This window comes from Ailuropoda melanoleuca, chromosome 2, assembly GCF_002007445.2.
Source record: "Ailuropoda melanoleuca isolate Jingjing chromosome 2, ASM200744v2, whole genome shotgun sequence".
Taxonomy (NCBI): domain Eukaryota; kingdom Metazoa; phylum Chordata; class Mammalia; order Carnivora; family Ursidae; genus Ailuropoda; species Ailuropoda melanoleuca.
The window spans coordinates 35868142-35891447 of NC_048219.1; the positions used below are offsets into that span (position 1 = coordinate 35868142).

At 37.8% G+C, this 23306-nt stretch overlaps 1 protein-coding gene across 8 annotated transcripts in view; it reads left to right on the plus strand.

Moving 5' to 3' along the window:
- PATJ (PATJ crumbs cell polarity complex component) overlaps positions 1 to 23306 on the plus strand; it is a 341090-nt gene that overhangs the window by 91999 nt on the left and 225785 nt on the right. For all 8 annotated transcript variants that reach the window (XR_004623211.1, XM_034653499.1, XM_034653506.1 and 5 more), the window contains 4 exons: positions 4866 to 5075; positions 11591 to 11710; positions 13256 to 13651; positions 20143 to 20266. Coding sequence is in view for 7 of the 8 variants with exons in the window: in XM_034653499.1 (XP_034509390.1) it covers positions 4866 to 5075; positions 11591 to 11710; positions 13256 to 13651; positions 20143 to 20266 (850 nt within the window). In the remaining variant the exon portion in view is untranslated. The remainder of the gene's footprint in view (positions 1 to 4865; positions 5076 to 11590; positions 11711 to 13255; positions 13652 to 20142; positions 20267 to 23306) is intronic.

Below are 23306 nucleotides of genomic sequence, written 5' to 3' on the forward strand. Positions count from 1 at the left end.
CACTATAGTAGGTCCTGAAAATAAAGCAACAAATAAGCAAACATATCCTTGCTCCCATGAAGCTTATTTTTAGTAGGTAAGACAGTTAAAATAACTTCTGTAAAATGTCAACAGTGTTAGAATAGAGAAAATGCAAGGTGCCGTGGATACATCTAGCAGGAGGACCTAACTTACTCTAGGAGGTATGGGCCAGTAAGGAAAACTATATCATGATTAATGCTCTATGGAAGTCCTCTTTTGGATTTAGGGGTATCACAGAGTAGAAGGCTCCTGAGTCAGGGAAGCCTTCTCATTGGTGGAAACACACTGGAGCTGACTCTGGTAGTGAAGATGGAGAGAAGTGGCAGTGGGGCAGGGAAAGTATTCCTAGCAGGTGGAATGGTTTGTAGGATGTCATGAAGCATGTCAAAGCATTTCACAGTCCTTGGATTTCAGTAGTTCTGTATTGTTGGGACTTTGTGTGGGGCAAATGGGGGTGTGCAGTGGTACATAAGGGGAAAGCAAGAAGAGTTTAGATTCATCTGCAGATCTGAGGGAATTACTCTGCCAAGCAGTTAGGACTGGATACTGAAGGCACTTGGGTGTCACTGAAGTGTTTCAAACAGAGAAGAATTGTGATCACATTTTTATTTTTTAAATTTTTAGTATCTTTATTTTTTAATTCTTTTTTAAAGATTATTTATTTGGAGGGGCAGGGAGAGTGTGAGCAGGGGGAGGGGCAGAGGGAGAGTGAGAGAGAATCCCAAGCAGACTCTGTGCTGAGCCTGGACTGCTCTGGATCCCAGGACCCTAAGATCATGACCTTCATTCAACTGACTGTGAGCCACCCAGGTACCCAATTTTTTTTTTTTTTTTTTTTTTAATTTGAGAGAGTGAGAGAGCATGCATGTGAGTGGGGCATGGTGGGCACTGGGAGAGGGAGAGAGAGAATCTTAAGCTCCACACCCAGTGCAGAGCCTCATGCAGGGCTCGGTCTCAGGACCATGACCTGAGCCAAAATCAAGAGCCAATGCTGACTGAGCCACCCAGGAGCCCCAAATTTTTATCATTAAAGATTATTCCTTTATCTCTGTGGAAAACAGACTGATGAGGGCAAGATTGGAGATAGGGAGATTAGCAGTTGCCCAGGCAAGAAATAATGGGAAGCTGAACCGAGGTAGTAGCAGCGGAAATGGAGAGAAAGGGTCAGATAGAAAAGATAGAAGATCAAACTGACATCCTTTAGCTAGCAACTCAGAGGAGGGGCGAGGGGAGAGGGATTAAGTGAATGCTTGGGTATATGGTAATGCCACTCAGGGATTATGGGAGGAGAGGAGTCTGTCAACTTGGATTTCCCCTACGTGGAAACATCCTGTGTTTATAATATCAAACATTAGTGTCACTTCAGCAAATCTCAAAAATTTCTTATATGCACTTTTCTTCAGGCAGGTATAATGATTGTATTCATTTGTGAGACAGCAGTTATTTGGGGTTTCAGGATCTCATAGCTAAGTAGTGAGAAGAATTCAGGTCAGATCTCCTGTCTTCTGGTCTGTGAATTCTGAGGGAGGTTAGCTGTTCTTAATTGATTGTAGGAGTTTGATAATATTTTTAAGAGCTGTAGGGAGCAACTTTCATAAATGGTTGAGTTGAGGCAAACATAGGGGATACTGTTAATAGCATATAATAATATAAGACTTTTGAATAAAGAAGAAAAAATCCTTCAGAAGAGAATGGCTAGCATAGGAAAAGATGCTGTTTCTTGTGTTCTGTGATTAGTCTTTAGTGCCCTCTATTGACTGCTTAGTCTAAAACAATGTTGGTTCTGGAAAACAATGTTCTTTGCAGTGTTTTGACCAAAACAGGAAGAATTAGAGGTATTAAAATTGTGATAAAAGGTGATAAAAACTGATGGGGACTTAAAAAAAAAATCTGCATGGGGTCTCAAAGTTGGGTAGAGGTCTTAAGAAATTCTATCTTAACATTTTGTTTGCTACAACATGGGTACGCTATTGTGGGCTAGATTTTCAGAAAACAGACCATCCTGATGAAGAGTAGCCTAAATCAGGCTGGTTTTTCAGCATTTTTTATGCAGCAAAGCCTCCAGAATAGCAGTCGCCCCAGTAGGCAGGAGCAGCTGCTCTCTTTCCATAGGGCAGCTACTACACGTGATGAGCCTGAAAGGAAATGACCGTTCCTCATTAAAGCAACTTCATTCAGCTACGTGGGAAATCACGCAGTCAGAAAAGTCATCACAGAAAATGAAATAGTGATTATACATAATGGGGCATCTTCAGAAGTGGATGGTTTGTCTTTTTTTCTTTTTTAATGACAAAGGAGCTGCCCTTGAGTTCTCTCTTCCAGGAAAAGAGGTGGTAGATTAGACTTAGTGTTAAGAATAACTAGAGGTCTAAGCCTGAACAAATTTCAGTAAGCAAGCACACCTGGTATAGTTTAAGGTCTAAAGAAGACTGCGCTTTGTATAAATGAATGCTCACCGTGACTTTTCTATAATAAGGGAAATCTATTAATCGTTCAATTTCTGTTATTGCCCAGTTAATCTTTCTTTGAAACGTTTCTAATTATCATTTCAGCTGGTTGCATTTTGAAAACCTGTTCACCAAGTTGGGGTAAAAATAGTGCTTTTTGATTTGGTGTTATATGAAACTGCAGAGATTGCTTGCACCAAGCTGGTGAAATCATTTATTTGCTTTTGGTCTATTTTACTGTTGCAATTTTCTCTAAGAAAGTTTAGTAATTATTAATATGAAGTAATGCTAGATGCTTTCTGTGCATTTCATGAGGGGAATATGCTATTATGTAGTTTCCCTTCCCCCCTAATAAAAAAGCCTTTCATCACAAACTGACATCTTAAATGAAGGACATAATTGTACAGCTTATTTATTAGTGTGTCAAACTTAAAATGGAATGGTTTCATATTTCAGAATGAGAAGTGTGTTGTGATTCATGGTTGCTGGTGACAAAACAGACAGCTCTTTTATATCTGCACTGATTGCCTGCTGATAGACCACTGTACTTTTTTTGTTGTTGTTCTTTTCTTTTCTCTTCCTGTGCAATAGCTCCCTCTACTTGAAAATATTGGTGTGATTATAGTTCAACGCTATGTACTTTATTAGTGAGTACTCGTGACTCTTTTTACTTTGTGTCCCCCTCATAAGTATGAGGTGTTATACATCAGAGCATGTTAGAAATTTACCAAGAATCTCTTGACCTTGGAGCAGAAAAGCAAGGTGAAGGAAAGTAAGATAAGTTATGTTTGAAGGCATTTTTCAAGGAATTAGCTGTGTAGCTTTTCTTGATTTAAATATATTTGGTGAAAATTTCATATAGTCCTTGAAAATGAACCTTGATGTCTGAATCACAGAGGTCTATGAAAAGTGGATCAGAAAACTCCAAAAGAATCATCAGCCACTTCAAACTGACAGGCTGGAACTTGGCAGATTCTCACTTTGCTAATTCCAAAGTCTTCTGAGTCTAACACAAAACATGACCGTTTCTCATTTGTCAGGAAGCATTCAACAGTAGGAGAATCTCATGTTACTACACCTTGGCTTTATGGAAGAGTATATGCATAATGAAACAATAGGAACAAAATAGACAGAAGCAAGTGTTTCACCTGGGATTTGATGATTTTTTTCCTCTCCCTCGCTAAGTTTGAGGTTTAGTAATTGTACCATTATTTTAATGCGGCACAAGTGGCAGAGCATGGTGGTCAAGAGGAAGGACTTGGGAGCCAGACTGGTTGGGTTTGAATCCTAGCTCTGCCAGTTACCAGATGGGTAATCTTGGCAAGTTTCCTTAACTATCTGAGCCTTAGTTCCCTCATCTGTAGAAACATAGACAAGTGTTAGAGTAAAGCACTTAAAATAGAGCCTGACAGGGGCGCCTGGGTGGCACAGCGGTTAAGCGTCTGCCTTCGGCTCAGGGCGTGATCCCAGCGTTATGGGATCGAGCCCCACATCAGGCTCTTCTGCTGTGAGCCTGCTTCTTCCTCTCCCACTCCCCCTGCTTGTGTTCCCTCTCTCGCTGGCTGTCTCTATCTCTGTCGAATAAATAAATAAAATCTTAAAAAAAAAAATAGAGCCTGACACATAGTACTATATATCAGTGTCCAATAAAATAAAAAATAATGGCTTATAAATTGGTTCTTATTAACCAAATGTATTTACTGAATGTCAACATTATCTTCAGAGCTGCTTAATAAAAAGAAAAATGGGGCCCTCCCAGGGGATGAGAATTATGTACACATTGGTTTTGTTCATGAAGTGACACTCGTTTTCTTGTATCAGAGTAGTTCTCACCGAGGGGTCCCTATACTGTGTTACAATTTATATATTATAAGTTATAGCTATGTTATTTTTAAACTACTTTTTCCATGCAGTGGAATATTCTGTGGTTTCCACCTCTTTTTTGAACTTCGTTGATTTAGCAGGAGGATTTTATATTGGTGGAATATATAAACAATGAAGTATCACTTACCACAGTACACTTCTCTTAGAGCCTACTTATTGCCCAAGAGCACTGGTCTTTGGTCTATAATACGACTGTTCTTGAGAATGTCAGAGAGTCTTGTTCAACTGTCATTAGACTTCTTGTGGCCCAACAAAATATCAGTCACCAAAAGTTCAAAGAAGAAATTTTTATGTATTGAACCCTTAGACATGTAGCTGAAATTGTTTAGATGTTTCCACCTTGATATAAGCTGATACTTGCGTGGATGTATAGCGTGATAGTGTAATAGATGTTGACCTCTTTGGAAGAATATCACCTGAATGCCGGATACTTAGTGTAAATAGTCAAATGAGATTCATGAGTATATATGTTTTCAGAATCTGACTTCTCTTTCCTCTTGGCTTGACCCTTAGGACCCTTTAGATCCCACAAGATCAGTGATTGTGATCCGTTCCCTGGTGGCAGATGGTGTCGCAGAAAGAGGGGGAGAGCTGTTACCTGGAGACCGCCTGGTCTCAGTTAATGAATACTGTTTGGAAAACAGCACACTTGCTGAAGCTGTGGGAGTGTTGAAAGCTGTGCCACCAGGCATTGTACGCCTTGGCATCTGTAAGCCTTTGGTGGTAAGTGTTCAATTTTGTTAATATAGGACATGATAATACTGTAATACTTAAGAACCTCGATTGTGGAGGCAAATACACCGGGTTTCGAATCCCTCTTCAACAACTTACTCTTTGTGTGTCCTAATACAAGTTTCTTATGTCCTTGACAGAAACATAATGTCTATCTCTTAAGATTTGGGGAACTAAAGATTATAAGTGCTTGTACATTATTATATAAATAGTAGCTGCTAACATTGCTAGTCCTATTACCACTTTTACTACTATTTTTATCTTCATGATTTTAGCACAGATCTGTAAGTTCCCATCACATTCCTTAGGATGTAAATGAAAATAAGTCTGTGCATTTTAACTTTCACTTGGGAATGATGTTGAGATGGCATGGTAAGTTGAAATCCAGTTAACTATATCGTTTTTTTTGTTGCTGTTGTTGAAAAAATGTAAAATATCTTATTAATAACTTTTGTATTGATTACATATTGAAATGTTAATGTTGTAGATATATTGGATTAAATAAAATAGATTATTAAAATTATTTTCATCTGTTCCTTATTTAATTTTTAAAAATTATAATAGTATTTTTTATTATATTATGTTAGTCACCATACAGTACATCTCTGGTTTTTGATGTAAAGTTCGATGATTCATTAGTTGCGTATAACACCCAGTGCACCATGCAATACGTGCCCTCCTTACTACCCATCACCAGCCTATCCCATTTCCCCCCCGAAGCCCTCAGTTTGTTTCTCAGAGTCCATAGTCTCTCATGCTTCATTCCCTCTTCTGATTACCCCCCTTTTCTTTATCCCTTTCTTCTTCTACCGATCTTCCTAGTTCTTATGTTCCATAGATGAGAGAAACCATATGATAATTGTCTTTTTCTGCTTGACTTATTTCACTTAGCATTATCTCCTCCAGTGCCGTCCATGTTGCAGCAAATGTTGAGAAATCTGAATAATATTCCATTGTAAAGGTCCCTTAAAAAGTTAAAAATTGAGCTACCCTATGATCCAGCCATTGCACTACTGGGTATTTACCCAAAGATACAGACGTAGTGAAGAGAAGGGCCATATGCACCCCAATGTTCATAGCAGCATTGTCCACAATAGCTACATCGTGGAAGGAGCTGAGATGCCCTTCAGCAGATGACTGGATTAACGATATCGTTTTAACCATAGGCAATGAGATTTCAATATGCTTTTCTGCCCATCAAAGTGCCTCATAACACCTAGCATCTAGAACTCTGTGTGGTCAGAGCATCTTGAAGTTCTCTTGCCACTTAATCTTATGTCCTGGGTCCAATCAGTGTTTATGACTGAGGGCCATATTACAATTAGGGTGCTTCTGAGGTTCCCAATGCAGCAAAATACCTGATGATAATTTGCAAGCAGTATGAAGATATTCTTGAGTGCTTACTGTATGTCAGTATTTTAAAACCTTTACATGTATTAACTAATTTAATCCTCCTGGCAACTTGAAGAGGTAGTCCTCTTGTTACCCTCATTACAGCTGAGCCCATCAAGAGACAAGAGAATTGAGGAGCTTATCCATGATGATGTCACCAGTAAGGGGCACAGTTGGGATATAAACTCAGGTGGCTTCAGACCACAGTACTGTATATTTAACTTGTTGCAACTTTAGTTTGCATGCAGTGTGTCTTGAAACAGATAGATGGTCTTACTAAAGTGTTAGACTGGGTTTCAAGAAACCTGGACTCCATTTCTAGCTTTCCTATGAGTCAGCCCAGTGGGTTTCAGTGCAAAGATATGTAATATACATGAGAATCATCTGGGAGATGGTAAAAATGCAGTTTCCGAGGTCCTAAGCTCAGAGAGTCTCATCTGGTCATTGAGATGTATTGTTTAGGGATCTGCTTCTTCAGTGAATCACCCACGTAGTTCTGATGCAGAATTTCACACTTCGAGAAGCATTGTCCTAGTAATTTGATCATAGGCATACCACTTTTCTTCTCCGAGCCTATTTTTTCATCTCTGAAAACACTGAACAAGACTAGAGGACTCCTAAAATCTTTCTTAACTCTAAGATTCTTTTATTCTATGAAATATATGAATATACTGTATGAATATGTTAACGTGCTACATGTGTCCATATGTATAGGTAAATATAGATAAATACGTTCACTTATAAATATGTAGGTATAGATATAGAGATAGATCCCGTATTACACATAGTATTTATGCATTGGGGAACCTCAACATGGCCTTCATGAATTCCCCGTAAAGATGCCAGTATGTTATACTTTCAGACACTCTGAATATTTCAAAATGGAGTATAGCACATAGCTAATCAAGTTCTTGACTTTATATTCTGTGTTTGGTGTATGGTGTTGCCATAGCCAACATGAGACACCAGGAGATGCCTGGTTTGATTTCTGGATAATAAGTTGCAGGGAGGAATTTGATATTTCTATGGGGATCTCATCTTCTTGGCGTTTTGGTTGTGGGGGGATTTTGTCTAGATTTTCCCTGAGGATTGCTTGCCTGATTATTTGGGCTGCCAGAGGAAATCCCAAACTATTTATGTCCTAGAGGACTTAAACAGCGTGACTTGACTCGGAAGCAGTTTAAGGGATGCGTGAGGTGGTGTAAAAAACAGAGCTTAGTGACCAGCCGGGTGTGGGTTCCTGTGCTATTTCTGGCAGACGTAGAGCTGCAGAGACTTCAGGATCTTGGCCACATTCTGAGAGGGCTTTGGAATGTAGTAATCGTGAGGTGGACCTTTGCCTAGGATTCCCTTAGTGAGTAGAAGGCTTCCAGGATACTTGGGAGTGGGAAGCCACAGAAGGGATGAAGACAAAGGTCACTTTCAGGACTGTAAAAAATTCTTAGTGGAGGGACACCTGCGTGGCTCAGTCGGTTAAGGGTCTGCCTTTGGCTCAGGTCCTGACCCCAGGGTCCTAGGATCGAGCCCTGCTTTGGGCTCCTTGCTCAGCAGGGAGCCTGCTTCTCCCCCTCCCTTTGCCTGCCATTCTGCCTACTTGTGCACATTCTCTCTGTTTCTGTCAAATAAATAAATAAAATCTTTAAAAAAAAATTCTTAATGGAATTACCACTAATTCCTTCTTTAATGTCTGGGTCCCTTTAGCAAAAATGTTTGCTCATGAGCTGTAAATAGTGATGCACGGACCTTCTCTGTGGTCTCTGTCTCTCTGGTGGTCCACTTGGTGGCCACTTATCACATAATGTTTACTGAGCATTTACTCAGTCCTCTGTGGAAGTGGGGTAGAGAGTGTGAAGAAAGTGGCCCTCTTGGGCCAGAAAGACTATGAATATATAAAAGTTAGGAGAACACGATTTTTTATTAAGTCATATATTATATTGATATACATTGTCTTTATAATGCGTTTCATATTATATATTTTCATATTAACCGAGAATGGAGCTTATCTTCTCTTTTCTGCAAATCCATCTTAAATGTATCAGATCTAAAAAAATGAATGAACTGACTTCAAAAACTGCATTGTATCTTCAGAACTAATAGGTCAGAGCTGGCAATGGGGTTCTTGAGCCGGACAGCTGTGGGTTTTTGGTTAGTTCTGTGATTTGCAAGGGTGGGGGGGCCAATATAATTGGGCCAATTATTTAACCGCCCCAGCTCCCACTTCCTTGTCGATAATGTGGGGGACTGGATGACGTGGTAGTTGAGATCCCAGGCCCTAGGGCCAGACAGCCGGGGTTCCAATTCTGGGTGTGTAACTGATGAGCTATGTAACTTTTTGCTCATCTGTAAACTGGGATTAATGAGAATACCTACTTTTAGAATGTCTATTAATATATTAATAAATATACTAAATGAATTGAATATTTAAAATGCTTTAACCTATGTCTGGCACATAGTACCATAAATATGTATGTGTTGCCATTTTTATATAAATATAAAATATAAAATCCTGACTTGGATTGCTGTGAAGACTAAGCTGAGACAAAGGAATGAAGTGTTTACTGTAGATTGTGATTTAGAGCTAGGACTTCATAAATAGTGGCTCTGTTCTGACCCAGGACTGCTGTTGAGCTGGTGAACACTCGGATGGCTGAACCTTTTCTGATGGCAAATGACTGCCCTGTACCTTTGTTAAATATTTTGAATATTACCCTGTATATACTGATACATTTTTTTTAATATTTTATTTATTAGAGAGAGGGGAGGGGCAGAGGGAGATGGGAGAAAATCTCAAGGACTTGGGGCTCGATCACACCACCCTGAGATCATGACCTGAGCTGAAACCAAGAGTTGGGCACTCAACCAATTGAGCCATACAGGCATCCCTATACTAATACATTTCTTAATATTAAGGCCCTTCTTTGGAAAGTGATGTTTCTTAATTTAAGGAAAATTTTTTTTCCTACATAGTATGTCTCTTTATTTTGTCAGATCTTCTTTTACAGTTTTCTCCTTAAATGTGCTGTGCAGTTTTTTTGGTTTAATTCTGAGATAATTTACTGTTTCCCCCCCCCTTTGTGAATGATGTCTTGTTTTCTCTTACATTTTTAAATTAGCTATTGCTGAAGTAGAGATAATGATACTGACTTGGTAATTTGATCTTATATCTGACAAACTTGTGAAACTCTAATTTGTGCTTCTTTAAAAAAGTTAATTTATCTATCTATCTATGTATCTATCTATCTATCATCATGATTAAGTGTACTCTTTAATCCCCTTCACCTATTTCCTCCATCCCCCCACTCTGGTAACCATCAGTTTGTTCTCTGTAGTTAAGAGTCTGTTTCTTGGTTTGTCTCTCTCTCTTTTTCCTTTGCTAATTTGTTTTGTTTCTTAAATTCCACATATGAATGAGATCATAGGGTATTTGTCTTTCTCTGACTGACTTATTTCACTTAGCATTATACTCTCTAGCTCCATCAATGTTGCAAATGGCAAGATTTCATTTTTTTTTAATGGCTGAATAATATTCCATTGTCTGTATATACAACACATCTTCTTTATCCATTCATCTATTGATGGACATTTGAGCTGCTTGCTTCCAAATTTGGCTATTGTAAATAATGTTGTAATAAACATAAGGGTGCATATATTTTTTCAAATTAGTGTTTTCATATTTGTTGAGTAAATACCCAGTAGTGGAATTACTGGGTCATATGGTATTTCTATTTTCAACTTTTTGGGCATCCTCCATACTGTTTTCCATAGTGGCTGCACCAGTTTGCATTCCCACCAGCAGTGCACAGGGGTTTCTTTTTCTGCACTTGTTTCTTGTGCTTTTGTTTTTAGCCATTCTGACAGGTGTAAGGTGATATCTCATTGTAGTATCTCATTTCCCTGATGATGAGTGATGTTGAGCATCTTTTCATGTGTCTGCTGGCATCTGTATATCTTCTGTTTATGTCTTCTGCCCATAAAATTGGATTATTTAATTGGATTTTTTGGGGGGTGTTGAGTTGTATCAATTCTTTATGTATTTTGAATACTAACCCTTTACTGGATATGTCATTTGTAAATATCTTTTCCTATTCTGTAGGTGGCTTTTAGTTTTGTTGATTGTTTCTTTTGCTGTGCACAAACTTTTTATTTTGATGTAGCCCTGATAGTTAATTTTTGCTTTTATTTTCCTTGCCTCAGGAGACAGATCTAGAAAAATATTGCTACAGCTGATGTCAGAGAGATTACTGCCTGTGCTCTCCTCAAGGATTTTTATGGTTAGAGGTCTCACATTTAGGTCTTTAATCCATTTTGAGTTTATTTTTGTGTATGGTGAAAGAAAATCGTCCAGTTTCATTCTTTTGCATGTGGTTTAAGGACTACTTAAAAAGAAAAAAAATGTTTGCGAAGCTTTGACTCAAATATGGCTTTCTTTTTAATTATTAAAGAAAAGTTTATTCTAATAAAACAGTTTGCATAAGTTTTATTGTGTTCTTGCACTTAATGGAAAGATGAGAATTAATCTGAAGAGAGTTCAAAACTAAGGTATTTTCTTGATTATAAAAGTGCTTCGGATGGTAGCCAGAGACGCAGGGAGTGGTGGGTGAGATAGGCGAAGATCGTCAAAAGGTGGAAACTTCCAGTCAAAAGATAAGTAAGTCCTGGGGATGTAATGTACGCCATGATGACTCTGGTTAACAAGAACATATTGTATATTTGAAAGTTTTAGTATAACTAAATTTACTGTGATAATTTTGCAATATATACATACATCTAATTGTGGTACACCTAACTAATATGATATATGATGTTATATGTCAGTTATATCTCAATAAAAGATAGCTTCATGGTTGACAAAAACATTTCTTCAATTATGCTAAAAAATAATTTTAAAAAATTGTTTCCAGGGGCACCTGGGTGACTCAGTCAGTTAAGCATCTGCCTTTGGCTCAGGTCATGATCCCAGGGTCCAGGAATTGAGCCCCTTGGGCTCCCTGCTCAGTGGGGAGTCTGCTCCTTCCTCTCCCTTTGCCTCCCCCACTCGTGCTGTTGATCTCTCTTTCTCTCAAATTAAATATATAAAATCTTTTAAATAAAATAAAAATTGTTTCTGTTTTCAGGCAGATGATAAAGAGGAAGAAAGTCATTATAGTTTACATTCAAACAATAATGAAGACAAGACTGAACTTTCAGGAACAATTCATGATATGAATTCATCTTTAATACTTGAAGCACCCAAGGTATTTCCTAAATTGATTTCCCATTTGAATGGTTTGCTGTGAGCCAGCATTTCTATAAGAAGACAAAAGCTTGTTCCCACTCTCAGCTTATGAGATAGAAACTAAATGATCCTCCTCTCGCTTTTTTATTTTATTTTTTTAAATAAACTGTTTTCCCTCTTGTATCCCAGTGGCTTCATAAACGACATAGGCCAGATGTAAGGCATTTTCAAAGCACAAACACCTTATTTTATACCATAGATACACTCGAGGGTAGAACACAATATTCAAAAATAGACATGCATTTAAAATGCTGTAGAACATAGAGCTATATCAAAGGACTTCTTACTGAATACTTTCTAAAGAAAAGAGTTATTTAGTCAAACCCTTCTTTACACTTTAATTTTAGAAAGTATATTTTGAAGCTTTTCCTTTTTTATTCTGAAAATGAATTGTGCTTATTTTGCTCTTTGCAGGTAGAGTATGGTATTGCTTTACCTGATAACAACCATCTGGTGATATTCTTTGCATAATTTATTGACAGTGCCTCAAGCTGATATTTATTTCTATACTGTACATTGTGGGGTTTTTTTAATGTAGACATTTTTTGTTGAAATTTCATAAGCGTATGACATCTTCAAATATACCCTGTAAATGCACCCGTAAAAAAATTAACTAGCTTGCAGTATTTGATACACTATAATAATTTAAAGATGGGAAGTAATAGATTCATTTCATGAATTTACATTTGGTAATATTTAATGAGTAGGTGTCCAAATAGGAAATGTCATTGGGCCTCGTTGTGCTCAGCACTCTTGAGGATCCCCAGAGTTAGGTTAGAGGCTCAGCAAATCCATACATTCCTCAGGCATTACCTAGGAACTCAGCAAAGTTTCTGCACATGTATGACTAGTTTCAGTTGTATGTACTTCTAATTAGTGAAATATAAATTAATTAAAAAGCATACTATATTCGTTCCTTTTTCCCATATAATTTCAATACAGTTGAAAAAATATATTTCTGTTACAGGGCATATTATAAAATAGTCATACTCCAAGTTGTTGAGACCTGCGTCCTGTATCTTTATAGAGAATGCTTTTTGATAATTTCAATAGCCATAATTTCTTTTGAGTTTTACATACACTTGAAAAGCCTGACTTTTTCCATCTCTGCTTTCTTAGGTAATAGTGTGATGTGTGTCTATATTGATGTACTACTTCTGTATGAGATGCATGAGTTAAATGTTCAAGGCAGCAGGTTAACAAAATTCCTATTTCTGATTGAGAATTTTCGGGTGGTTAATGTATAACAAACCTTCTGGAATAGTCATTGCCCTTGCCAAGGGCAGATTTTTGCCTCTTACTGTTTCCCTTTCTTCGCTTTGAGGGTTGTGTGGGAGTGAGCATTTATTTTTCCTCCTTTGTAATGGAGATCTGTTCAAGTTCACTGTGCCTTGTCATGGAATGTAGTCATTGAGGTTATGTCAGGGGTTAACTTCCCAGTTAATGCGTAGTGCCACTTTAAGGCAGGTGGGGTTAAAATTATTTTTGCAACTTTTATTTACAGGAATTTAGAGATGAACCCTATTATAAAGAGGAACTCGTAGATGAGCCGTTCCTCAATTTGGGAAAGGCTTTTCAGTCCCAACAAAAAGAGATAGACAACAGCAAGGAGGCCTGGGAGATGCATGAATTTCTGACTCCTAGACTGCAGGAGATGGCAGAAGAAAGAGAGATGCTTGTTGATGAAGAATGTGAGCTCTATCAAGACCCCTTTCAGTCCATGGACTCATACCCCTCATCGCACCTTCAAGAGGCTGCTCCTGTTCCCTCTGTGAAGGAGCTTCACCTCGGCTCTCAGTGGTTACATGACAGTGATTCACCTGAGCTTCAAGAAGCAAGATCCATGATGAGTGTGTATTCCCAGGAGACACAGCAGTATGGCTATAGCACTGGAAACATGGTAAGGGACGAGAACACATCTTCCACACCCCCCCTTCTCTTCCCCTCCTTCCCAACCCCTGTTCCTAAGTCATGTAACTTTCAAAAGAACAAGATGTAATGGAAAATAAGATTGCTCTGATTAGTCATTTTTCCAAGACATACCATATAGTGAAATGCTGTGTATATAAACTCATCTTTTCTGTATTACACAACTTCTAGTAAGAGTCACTAAGTGGCAGTTGCCTTTTATAGTGGTTTATAGTGGTTTTTTGCCTGTTTTTTTTTAATGATGTATTTCTCCAGATTATCCATTTCAAAGAAGAGATCTTTTGCCATTTGTGATTTTTTATTCCCTCAGAGAGATATGGCTCTATATTTCTCATGTTGTGTATTTGTATTTATTGGGGAAAATCAAGGCAAAATGGACTCAAGATACGTTGTTTATGTCTTGCTTATCCACACTGTTCTCTGTGTTATATATGATACTAAATAGAAGGTCACTAAACTCTTAAAAATGATCTTTACGTTTGTGATACTGCCTATTTTCAAGTTGACAGGAAAGCATTATGTTTTGATAGGTTTGCCCTTGCCACAGATCACCAATAAGCTTTGTTTTTAAAAAATTAGAATTACCTGGTCACCAATGGAATCTTTCATCAGGGACATTTTTTATTTTTATTTATTTTTCCAGTATCACTTTTAACTTTTAAAGCAGCTTTGTCAAAGTATAATTTACACACCATAGCATTCACCTATTGTAAGTGTACAATTAAGTAATTTTTAGCAAATTTATGGTTATAAAGCCATCACCATCATCCAGTATTAGAACATTTCCCAACACCCCACAAAGTTTTACCCTCATAATTCATTGAAATCATCAGCCCTGGGCAACCATCAGGGACAGTTTTTAATGTTTTAGTTTTGTTTGTTCATTTTATGCCCCAGATTAACTTCCAGGCGAACGAAAAGAAACTTACTATATAGAGGGTTTTTGTTTTGTTTTGTTTTGTTTTTAAGAGAGGGAGAGAGGGGAGATAGGGACAGAGGGAGAAGGAGAGAGAGAATCTTAAGCAAGCTCCATGCCCAGTGCAGAGCCCCAACAGGGCTTGATCTCATGACCCCAAGATCATGACCTGAACCAAAATCAAAAGTCAGACGCTTAACCAACTGAGTCACCCAGGCGCCCCTAAGGGATATTTTTTTACAAGGCCACTTAGCAATATATTTATATACAGCATAGTACTTCCCTCACAGAGATCGGTAACTTTCTTGCAGTGCTGTGGGGAGTGTGCTTTTCTTTGCTTTCTCAGAGGGCCCATTGGGCTGGTTTCTTTGCTTTCTCCTTCCTCAGACCTATCTTCATTTTCCCCCTTTTGCCAGTGCTATGGGTCCTTCTATGCAAGGTGCTGTACTAGCTGTATTTATGGAATGCAAGAGGATTAGCAGACTCTGGGCAGTCTCCCAGAGAACAGATGTTTTGGGATTATGTGAATAATGCCTGGATATGGGAAGAGGTGACAAAGAATCACCTGGTGTGTGGCCATTGACTTTGGTGTTTTCTTTCCTTGCCAGTCCCATTCCTGTATCTGTAAGTACTCAAACCCAAACAGAATATTCAGTTATATGGAGCAAATTCTAATATTCTAATATTTATGAATATTCATAAATACTCATTTGTTGTGGCTTTCTTCTATAAAAAGAAAATTTTCCATTTACCCAAATATAAGGCAACCTGAAATAATGGCCCATTTTAGTATATAAAATGTTAGGGTTCTAGATGAAATAGTCAAAGGTACGTTCACAGTATTTACTTCATAAATTTAAACATTCATATTTTAAAAACTGCCAACTGTTAAATTTTTGCCTATTCTCACATTTAATGACATAATTTTATTTGGATTCTTTCAACGCATATTTATGTTCATAAATACATTATTATTAGAATCACCTTTCTGTCATTTAATACAGTTTTCCAAATATATCATCTTAATTTTCATCTAGGTTGTTTGAAATACAGTAATTTTTGAATCCATGCTATCAGTCAGAATTTTATCCTGATCTCAAAGCACTCATTTGCATAACAATAGACTTTAAAAGAATTCCTTTTGTAAGTGCATAGTGATGATCTTCACAATATAACCACTTACTCTGTTGTTTTTAAAGTGCTATTTAGAAAGCTTGTTTATAACAACATTCAGTGCTCACAATTTGAAAGGCATGCATCCTAATTATTAAATCTGTGTTAAATTTCCTAACTTGGTTCTTTTTATTTTCCATTTCTGATCCTGTCAGGTGACCTCTAAGCTCCCTAAAATGGCATTGATTAAAATTGTTTCCACCGCAGGGGTGCCTGGGTGGCTTAGTCAAATAAGTGTCCATCTCTTGGTTTTGGCTCAGGTCATGATCTCAGGGTTGTGAGATCAAGCCCCACGTGGAGCTCCATGTCAGGAGCCTGCTTGGGATTCTTTCTCTCTCCTTCTCCCACTGTTTCTCCCCTCATCCCCAACTTGCACACTCTCTTAGAAAAAAAAAAAAAGGTTTCAGCCCTAATGTGTTTTGTCTGCACGATATTTTATTATCTTTAAATAATTATATCTTCTTGTTTTGGGCATTCTTTTCTTCCTTTCCTGAACTCCACGATGATGGCAGTGAAAGGGGGGAAATTTTTTTTTTCTCGACCTTCATTGGTTCTCTGGCTGGGGCCCTGGAAATTAAGCTGATGAAAAATTAACAAAAGAAAAACAATTTGTTAACAAGTGTGGCATGCACTCATGCAGTAGAAACTCAGTGATGAGTAACTCAAAGGTGTGGTTAGAACTTGGGCTTGTAGAGCTTCTTAACAAAGAACAATAAATTTATAGAGAAGTGACAAGACCAAGGAAAAGGGGTTTAGGTTTAGGGTCAGAGCTGTAGGAAGGGAAAATAAGGGGGGATTTGATGGAAGATAATGGCTGTTTTAGTTAGGTTTTTATGTATGTTCCTCTTGTTGCCATCTCTTGAGCTTTAAAAAAATCGAGAGTCATCTCTGGTAATTAACAGTCAGGGAAGATAGCTTTTCTGTGTGTGCTGTTTCTCTTTTGTTTTCCTCTCGGAATAATCCCTATGCCAAAGTGGCATATTTTTGATAGAATGGTCTGATTCTCTATAACAGTTACACACATAATATCAGGATGGGCTTGAATCTTTATTTGCCCTCCTCTCAGAAAGGTACTCGTGTGATGAAAATTTATTATCTAATATTACAAGCCTTGGATAGATTGTTAAAACATTTGAATACCTTACAAAATACATAATTCTCAATACTCCTTTAGAGAGTGCCCTCCAGAAGGATAGAGTGATATTATCACTTCTGTCTTCATTATAATATCCATTTTGGGCTATAGACGTAGCTGTGTTTGTGGAGCATAAATAGTACCCAACTTCTTAAGTTTACCTTTCTCTCCTACTCCCTTACTCCATTTTAATTGAAGGATAAAACCATCAAGATTTATAGATATGGTTCTTTCTCTCTCTCTCTCTTTCTTTTCTTTTCTTTCTTTTTATTTATTTATTTATTTATTTATTTATTTATTTATTTATTTATTTGACAGAGAGAGAGACAGCGAGAGAGAGAACACAAGCAGGGAGAGTGGGAGAGGGAGAAGCAGGCTTCCTGCTGAGCAGGGAGCCTGATGCAGGGCTCAGTCCCAGGACCCTGGGATCATGACCTGAGCCGAAGGCAGACACTTAACGACTGAGCCACCCAGGCGCCCCATGGTTCTTTATTTTTTGTTGTAGTAAAATACACATTGCAGTAGCCCCTGCCCCCCCCAAATCTCTGGTTTCACTTTCACAGTTTCAGTTACCTGTGGTCAGCCGAGGTCTAAGCAGATGATCCTCCTTCTGAAAGATTGTCGGAAGGATGGTAGTAGCTTAACACCTGCCTGCATCATTCACCTCACTACATCTTATCATGTAGGCATTTTATCATCTCACATAATCATCATAAAAAAAAGGGTGAGTACAGTACAATAAGGTGTTTTGAGAGAGAAAGAGACCACATTTACATAACTCGTATTACAATATAATTGTTCTATCTCATTGTAAGTTATTGTTAATCTCTTACTGGGCCTAATTTATTAATTAAACTTTATCTAGGTATGTATGTATAGGAAAAAATAGTATATATGGGGTTTGGTACTATCCTTGGTTTCAGGCATCCACTGGGGGTCTTGCGATATATCCCCCAGAGATAAGGAGGGGCTACTGTACATAAGATTTACCATTTTAACCATTTCTAGGGTTGCAGTTCTACTAGCTTTAAATACGCTTGCATTATTTTACAACTAGTACCACCATCCATCTCCAGAACTTTTTCGTCTCTCCAGATTGAAAGTCTGTACCCATTAGACAGTAACTATCCGTTCTCTCCTTCTCTCATCCCCTGGCAAACAACCACAGTTCCACTTTCTTTCTCTCAGAATTTGACTACTTTAGGTACCTCATTTAAGCGGAATCATACAATATTTGTCCTCTTATGTGAGGCTTATTTCATTTAGTATAAGACCTTCGAGGTTCATCCACATTGTAGCATTTGTTGGAGTTTTCTCCCTTTATAAGGCTGACTGGTATTGCATTGTATGTATATACCACCATCTGTTTACCCATTCATCAGTCGATATGCATCTGGATTGTTTCTACCTTTGGCTACTGTGAATAATGCTGCTGCGAACACTGGTTTAAAGTATCTGTTCAAATCATTGTTTTAAATGTTTTGGAGTATATACCCAAAAGTGAAATTGCTAGATCATATGGCAAGTCTGTTTAATTTTTGAGGAGCCACTATCCTATTTTCCACAGTAGCTGCACCATTTTATATTCCCACCAGTAATGCACAAATTTTCCAGTTTTTCCAGATGTCTGCTAATAACTGTTCTCTGTTTTTGTTTTTTTAAGAAGGTACAAAGTAGTATCTTATTGTGGTTTTGATTTGCAGTTTTCTAGATGTTATTATTAGGAAAAGTTGAGCAACTTTTCATGTGCACATTGGCCATCTTCATATATTCTCTGGAGAAGTGTCTTAAGTTTTTGCCCCTTTTCAAAAGATCTGACTCTTGACTGGGGATTATTTACCTAAGACTAATTGTATGTTCTTAGTCTCTTCTCTATTTAGAAAAACTCATTTTTCTAAAGAGCTAACCCCCTATATTGAAATTCAGATTCAGATATCAGTTTTCTTATCCTCAGTTATATAATTGCCATTAACATTTTTTTTTTAAGTCCAAGATTACTGTAAAATTTCTTCTAAGTACTCAGCACTTACCACTTCCTCCTTACTCACTTCTCTAAGAAATTCTTCTTTTATTCTAGGCACCTAGGTCGTTGTATCTCCTTTCTCACCCCAATTTAATATTGGAGTTGAGTTCTATGTTCTGTAGGCTTCATTAGATATCTGATAGAGTTCTATACTTAGCTGTATTCATAATCTATATGGAAAAAGTTAGCAGTACTTGGTACTTCAGTTTATGAGACCTCCTTCTCTTACCGTTGAAGCCTGACCAATATAACGTTAATGTAAACAAGGGACCATGTAAAAGATGTCATTCACCTTTTCTGTTTTGAACGACCTAAACTTCCAACAATAGAGAATAACGATGCTGTTCATCTTAAGTGAATTGCGGTATGTTCCTCTGGTGGCCCTAATGGTATCATTTAATTTTATGCCTATAAAAATTTGTATGATATCCTAATAGGGGCGCCTGGGTGGATTAGTTGGTTAAGTGTCTGCCGTTGGCTCAGGTCGTGATCCAGGTCTGGGATTGAGCCTCTGCTTCTCCCTCCTCTCCCTGCCCCCTACTCATGCTCTCTCTCACTATCTCTCTCTCTCTCTCTCAAATAAATCAATAAAATATTTTAAAAAAATCATAATAAAATATGTTAGTGAAGACTGTATGTTCTGGAAGATTATAACTTTTGGAAACCATAGAAGACATATATCAAAGGAAGACAAGCAGAAAACCCAAATTCCTTGATTGTGCTTATCTGCAGGTTTTAGGTTTGGATAACTGGTATTCGCCAGGCAGATTAAAGTGATAGGGAGGGCAAAGCAATGAAAATCTCCCAACCAGGTGTTTTGGGATTGTCAGTGAATCTATTGAGGTTGTGATCCAACATGATCCATGAGTTAGTGTGTGTCAGCCATTGACCTTTCTTGGTTGGATAGATCTTTATTCTTACACCTATGTGATCATTTACTTAAATCCACTCATTAATGTTTATAAAATGATTTTTTTGTTAAAAAAAAATCCCGTGTTTTTAAAAAAAAAAACAACAGATTTTATTAGCCTCTACCCTTGGAGAGAAAAAGGTATCAGCGTTTGTAACTGCTTGCCACTGTATAAACCATTAACTGAGAAGGCCTGTTTGTAGGACCAGTTTTCTACTATCATTGTTATCTGGTTTGAACAACATTATAATGTTCCTCACTTTATCACAAAGTACTAATGCATTTCTGTCTTTCTTCCTCTCAAGATGAAAGAAAATTTTGGCATCAGTTCCTTACCCTCCATACCCTCATCTGAAGGAAACAGTCAACAAGGCAGATTTGATGATCTGGAAAATCTTAATTCATTAACAAAAAGCAGTCTGGATTTAGGTTTGTGGTTTTTGTTTCTCATAAACACAAATTACATTATTTTGCAATCTATCGTTTTATTTATATATATGATAACTCTTACTGTCATATTTTAATTCATTGTGATGCAAATTTAAATCTGTTTATTAATCTGCTTCAGAATATCTGGAAGAATAAACATGGCTCGTATGTCAATGGAGAACTTTCAGATTCTGTTCTCTGAGAGGACTGTATTTTCAGTGACTGATTTTGCTTTTTATGAGCAGAGTGGATTAAACCTAAAACTTGTACCTTACATGCTAAATCTGAAATAAGTCTCTACTAATATATATTAAAATCTCTGATGCTATTAAGTGATACTGTTAGCTCATTGAATGGGGTTGTTAAATATTAATAAAGAGAGGCATATTTTAAACATTTATGAAACATTTTTATAGCCATATATTATGGTCAATTTTGCTGCATTAATAACTTAGTTTCCATTAAAAAATCCTAAGAGTATAGTGCCTCTCCTTGCCTACCCCCAATATTGATTCTTAAATAATTTTGAAAACTTGACTTTAAAAAATAATTTTTCTTCATCCAGCACTGAAATATCGAAAGCTGTTATATTATTAAGATCCTTAAGTGAGACAGTTAAGTTCTTTCACAGCACTGGGATTTATAGAGCCATTGTTCAGGGTTTATGCTGTCCTTCACGTGCTATGACTCTGCTTATAGGAAAAGTCTTTCCCTTTGTGCAGTTCTCATGTTGTATGGTAATACATTGTAGGGCCAGAGTGCACTATAGAAGGTTATATAATAGTTTCTCTGAATTCAGCGTTATATTGAGTAAAATCTAAAGAATGGGATCCTTAGTGGTAAAGATTGAAGTCATCTGGGAACGCTCTGGGTGGCTCAGTTGGTTAAGCGTCCAACTCTTGATTTAGGCTCAGGTCATGAGCTCAGGGTCGTGAGATCAAGCCCAGCATTGGGTTCTGCTCTGAGTGTGTAGCCTGCTTCAGATTCTCTCTCTCCATCTGCCCTTCCCCATCCTCTCTTGCTTGCTGTCTCAGAAAAACAAACATAAAAGATTGAAGTCATCTATGAGATGATAACTGTCAATTCCCTGTGAGTTGAAACACAGCACAGATAGTTAATTTTGAATATCTAAGATTAGATGAGTTTAGCCAGTTTTTCATGATATATAACTAGTTGTGACTAGGATAAAAATGTACTTTTTCCCCCCACAAGTTTTTAAAAAATTTACCACATTTCTATAGTCCTCTAAGTACTTGGAGAAGATTTATGGCACAAGTGGATGAACAACTGAATTAATAGGCCATATCCCTTTGATTGCCTTTGTTACTTTATAGCAATGTCATTACTGTTTTGGACCAGGTCATTCTTTGTTATGGAGAGCTGACCTGCTCATGGAAGAATGTGTAGCAGCTTCCCTGCCTTCTAACCCTGATGCCAATGGTACTATCATTCCCGTCATGATCAAAATCAAATGTCTTCAGACATTGCCAAATGTCCCTTGGGGGGCAAAATTTCCCCGGCTGAGAATCACTCACTGCTTTATACTGTCAGGACTGAAAGGATAGACTGGCCGTATGGGGTGAGCGTCTGTGGGGAGGGGCAGCAGGGTTGGGAAGAACACAGGGAAAATAGTCCCTCTTGAGCTCTGCTCTGTGTATTATCCCAGCGACTTCAGAGTTCCTTCCTCTGACTTCTGCCCATATAAGTTTCTTGTACCAGATTGGCACAAACTGGGTGGCTTAAAACAACCGAAATTAATTGTCTCACTGTTGTCAAGGACCGAAGTCCTAAATCCAGGTGCTGTGCTCCCTCTGAAGGCCCAAGGGAAAACTCTGGTTTTTGCCTTTTCTAGCCACTGGTGCCGCTAGCGTTTTTTGGCTCATGGCTGCATCACTGTGATGTCTGCCTCTGTCTTCACACGGCTGTCCTCTCTTTTCCCTGTGTCTTCTCTTGTTTGTCTCTTCTAAGGACATCTGCCATTGGATTTAGAGCCCACTTGGGTAACCCAGGATGGTCTCATCTCACAATACTTAGTTGTATCTGCAAAGACTTCCCCCCCCCAAATAAGGTCACATTCATAGGTTCTGTGGCTTGGGTATGTCTTTTAGAGAGGTCCCCAATCTGCCCACTACGCTGCCTTAATCTAACACTTTGCAGGGCCCTGGGAATTTATTTTTTAGAGATTATAGTTTTGGGAATGAAGTTAGACTTGTATATCTTAGATCTGTCCTCACTGGAAAATCTTCATAAGTCCTTGCTTTTAGGAAAATTTTTTGAAAGCCTCTGGAATGCTGTGCAGCAGGCATGACTATTTGGATTAATGCTAACCGTGGGTAGGCTGAGAAATTATTAATACAGAGTCGACACAGATTTCAGCAGCATCCATATTGACTTCATTCTACTCAAGATTTGATTTTGCTCTTGAGATCCTGTCCAGCAGGTGGCTGATTCTTTCAGTCCCTGGTTGCTCTGTGTCACCAGGCAATCCCGCAGGCTTCTCCAAACCTCTCTGTTTCCTCAATGATAAAATGAAAGATTTGGGCTAAGTGTTCTCTAAGTCCTCTTTCAAATCTGTAATTCTTTGACCACTTTATTAGTAACAGACAATTTTAGATTTATCTCTGAACAATTAAATTTCTTTTTCTGAACAATTAATTTAAAAATTATTTTTTGAGAACCTTATGTGTAAAGGGCTATTCTTGACCCTATACTTAATCTAAAATTTTGTATCCTCTAAGAGCCTCTACTCTTCATGGGCTGTGAAACTAAACCTAGAAATTAGCATAATTAATAAGGTGAAGCATGCAAGCTAAATTCCAAATCAATAATGCATTTAGTGTTACAGGTTTTCAGAAGGTCTCAGACAGAAAGTAGTCCTGTTTCCTAATCTTCCACTGCGCATGCCTAGATCGTGTCCCAGGGAACCTTGGATGAGTATCACTGCACCCAAGAGTCAGGCACACTTACTCATTTGTATGCCTAGCTCTTCCTATAAACTGAGCTTCTGGAAGGCAAGGCTTGTATCTGATTGTGTTACTGT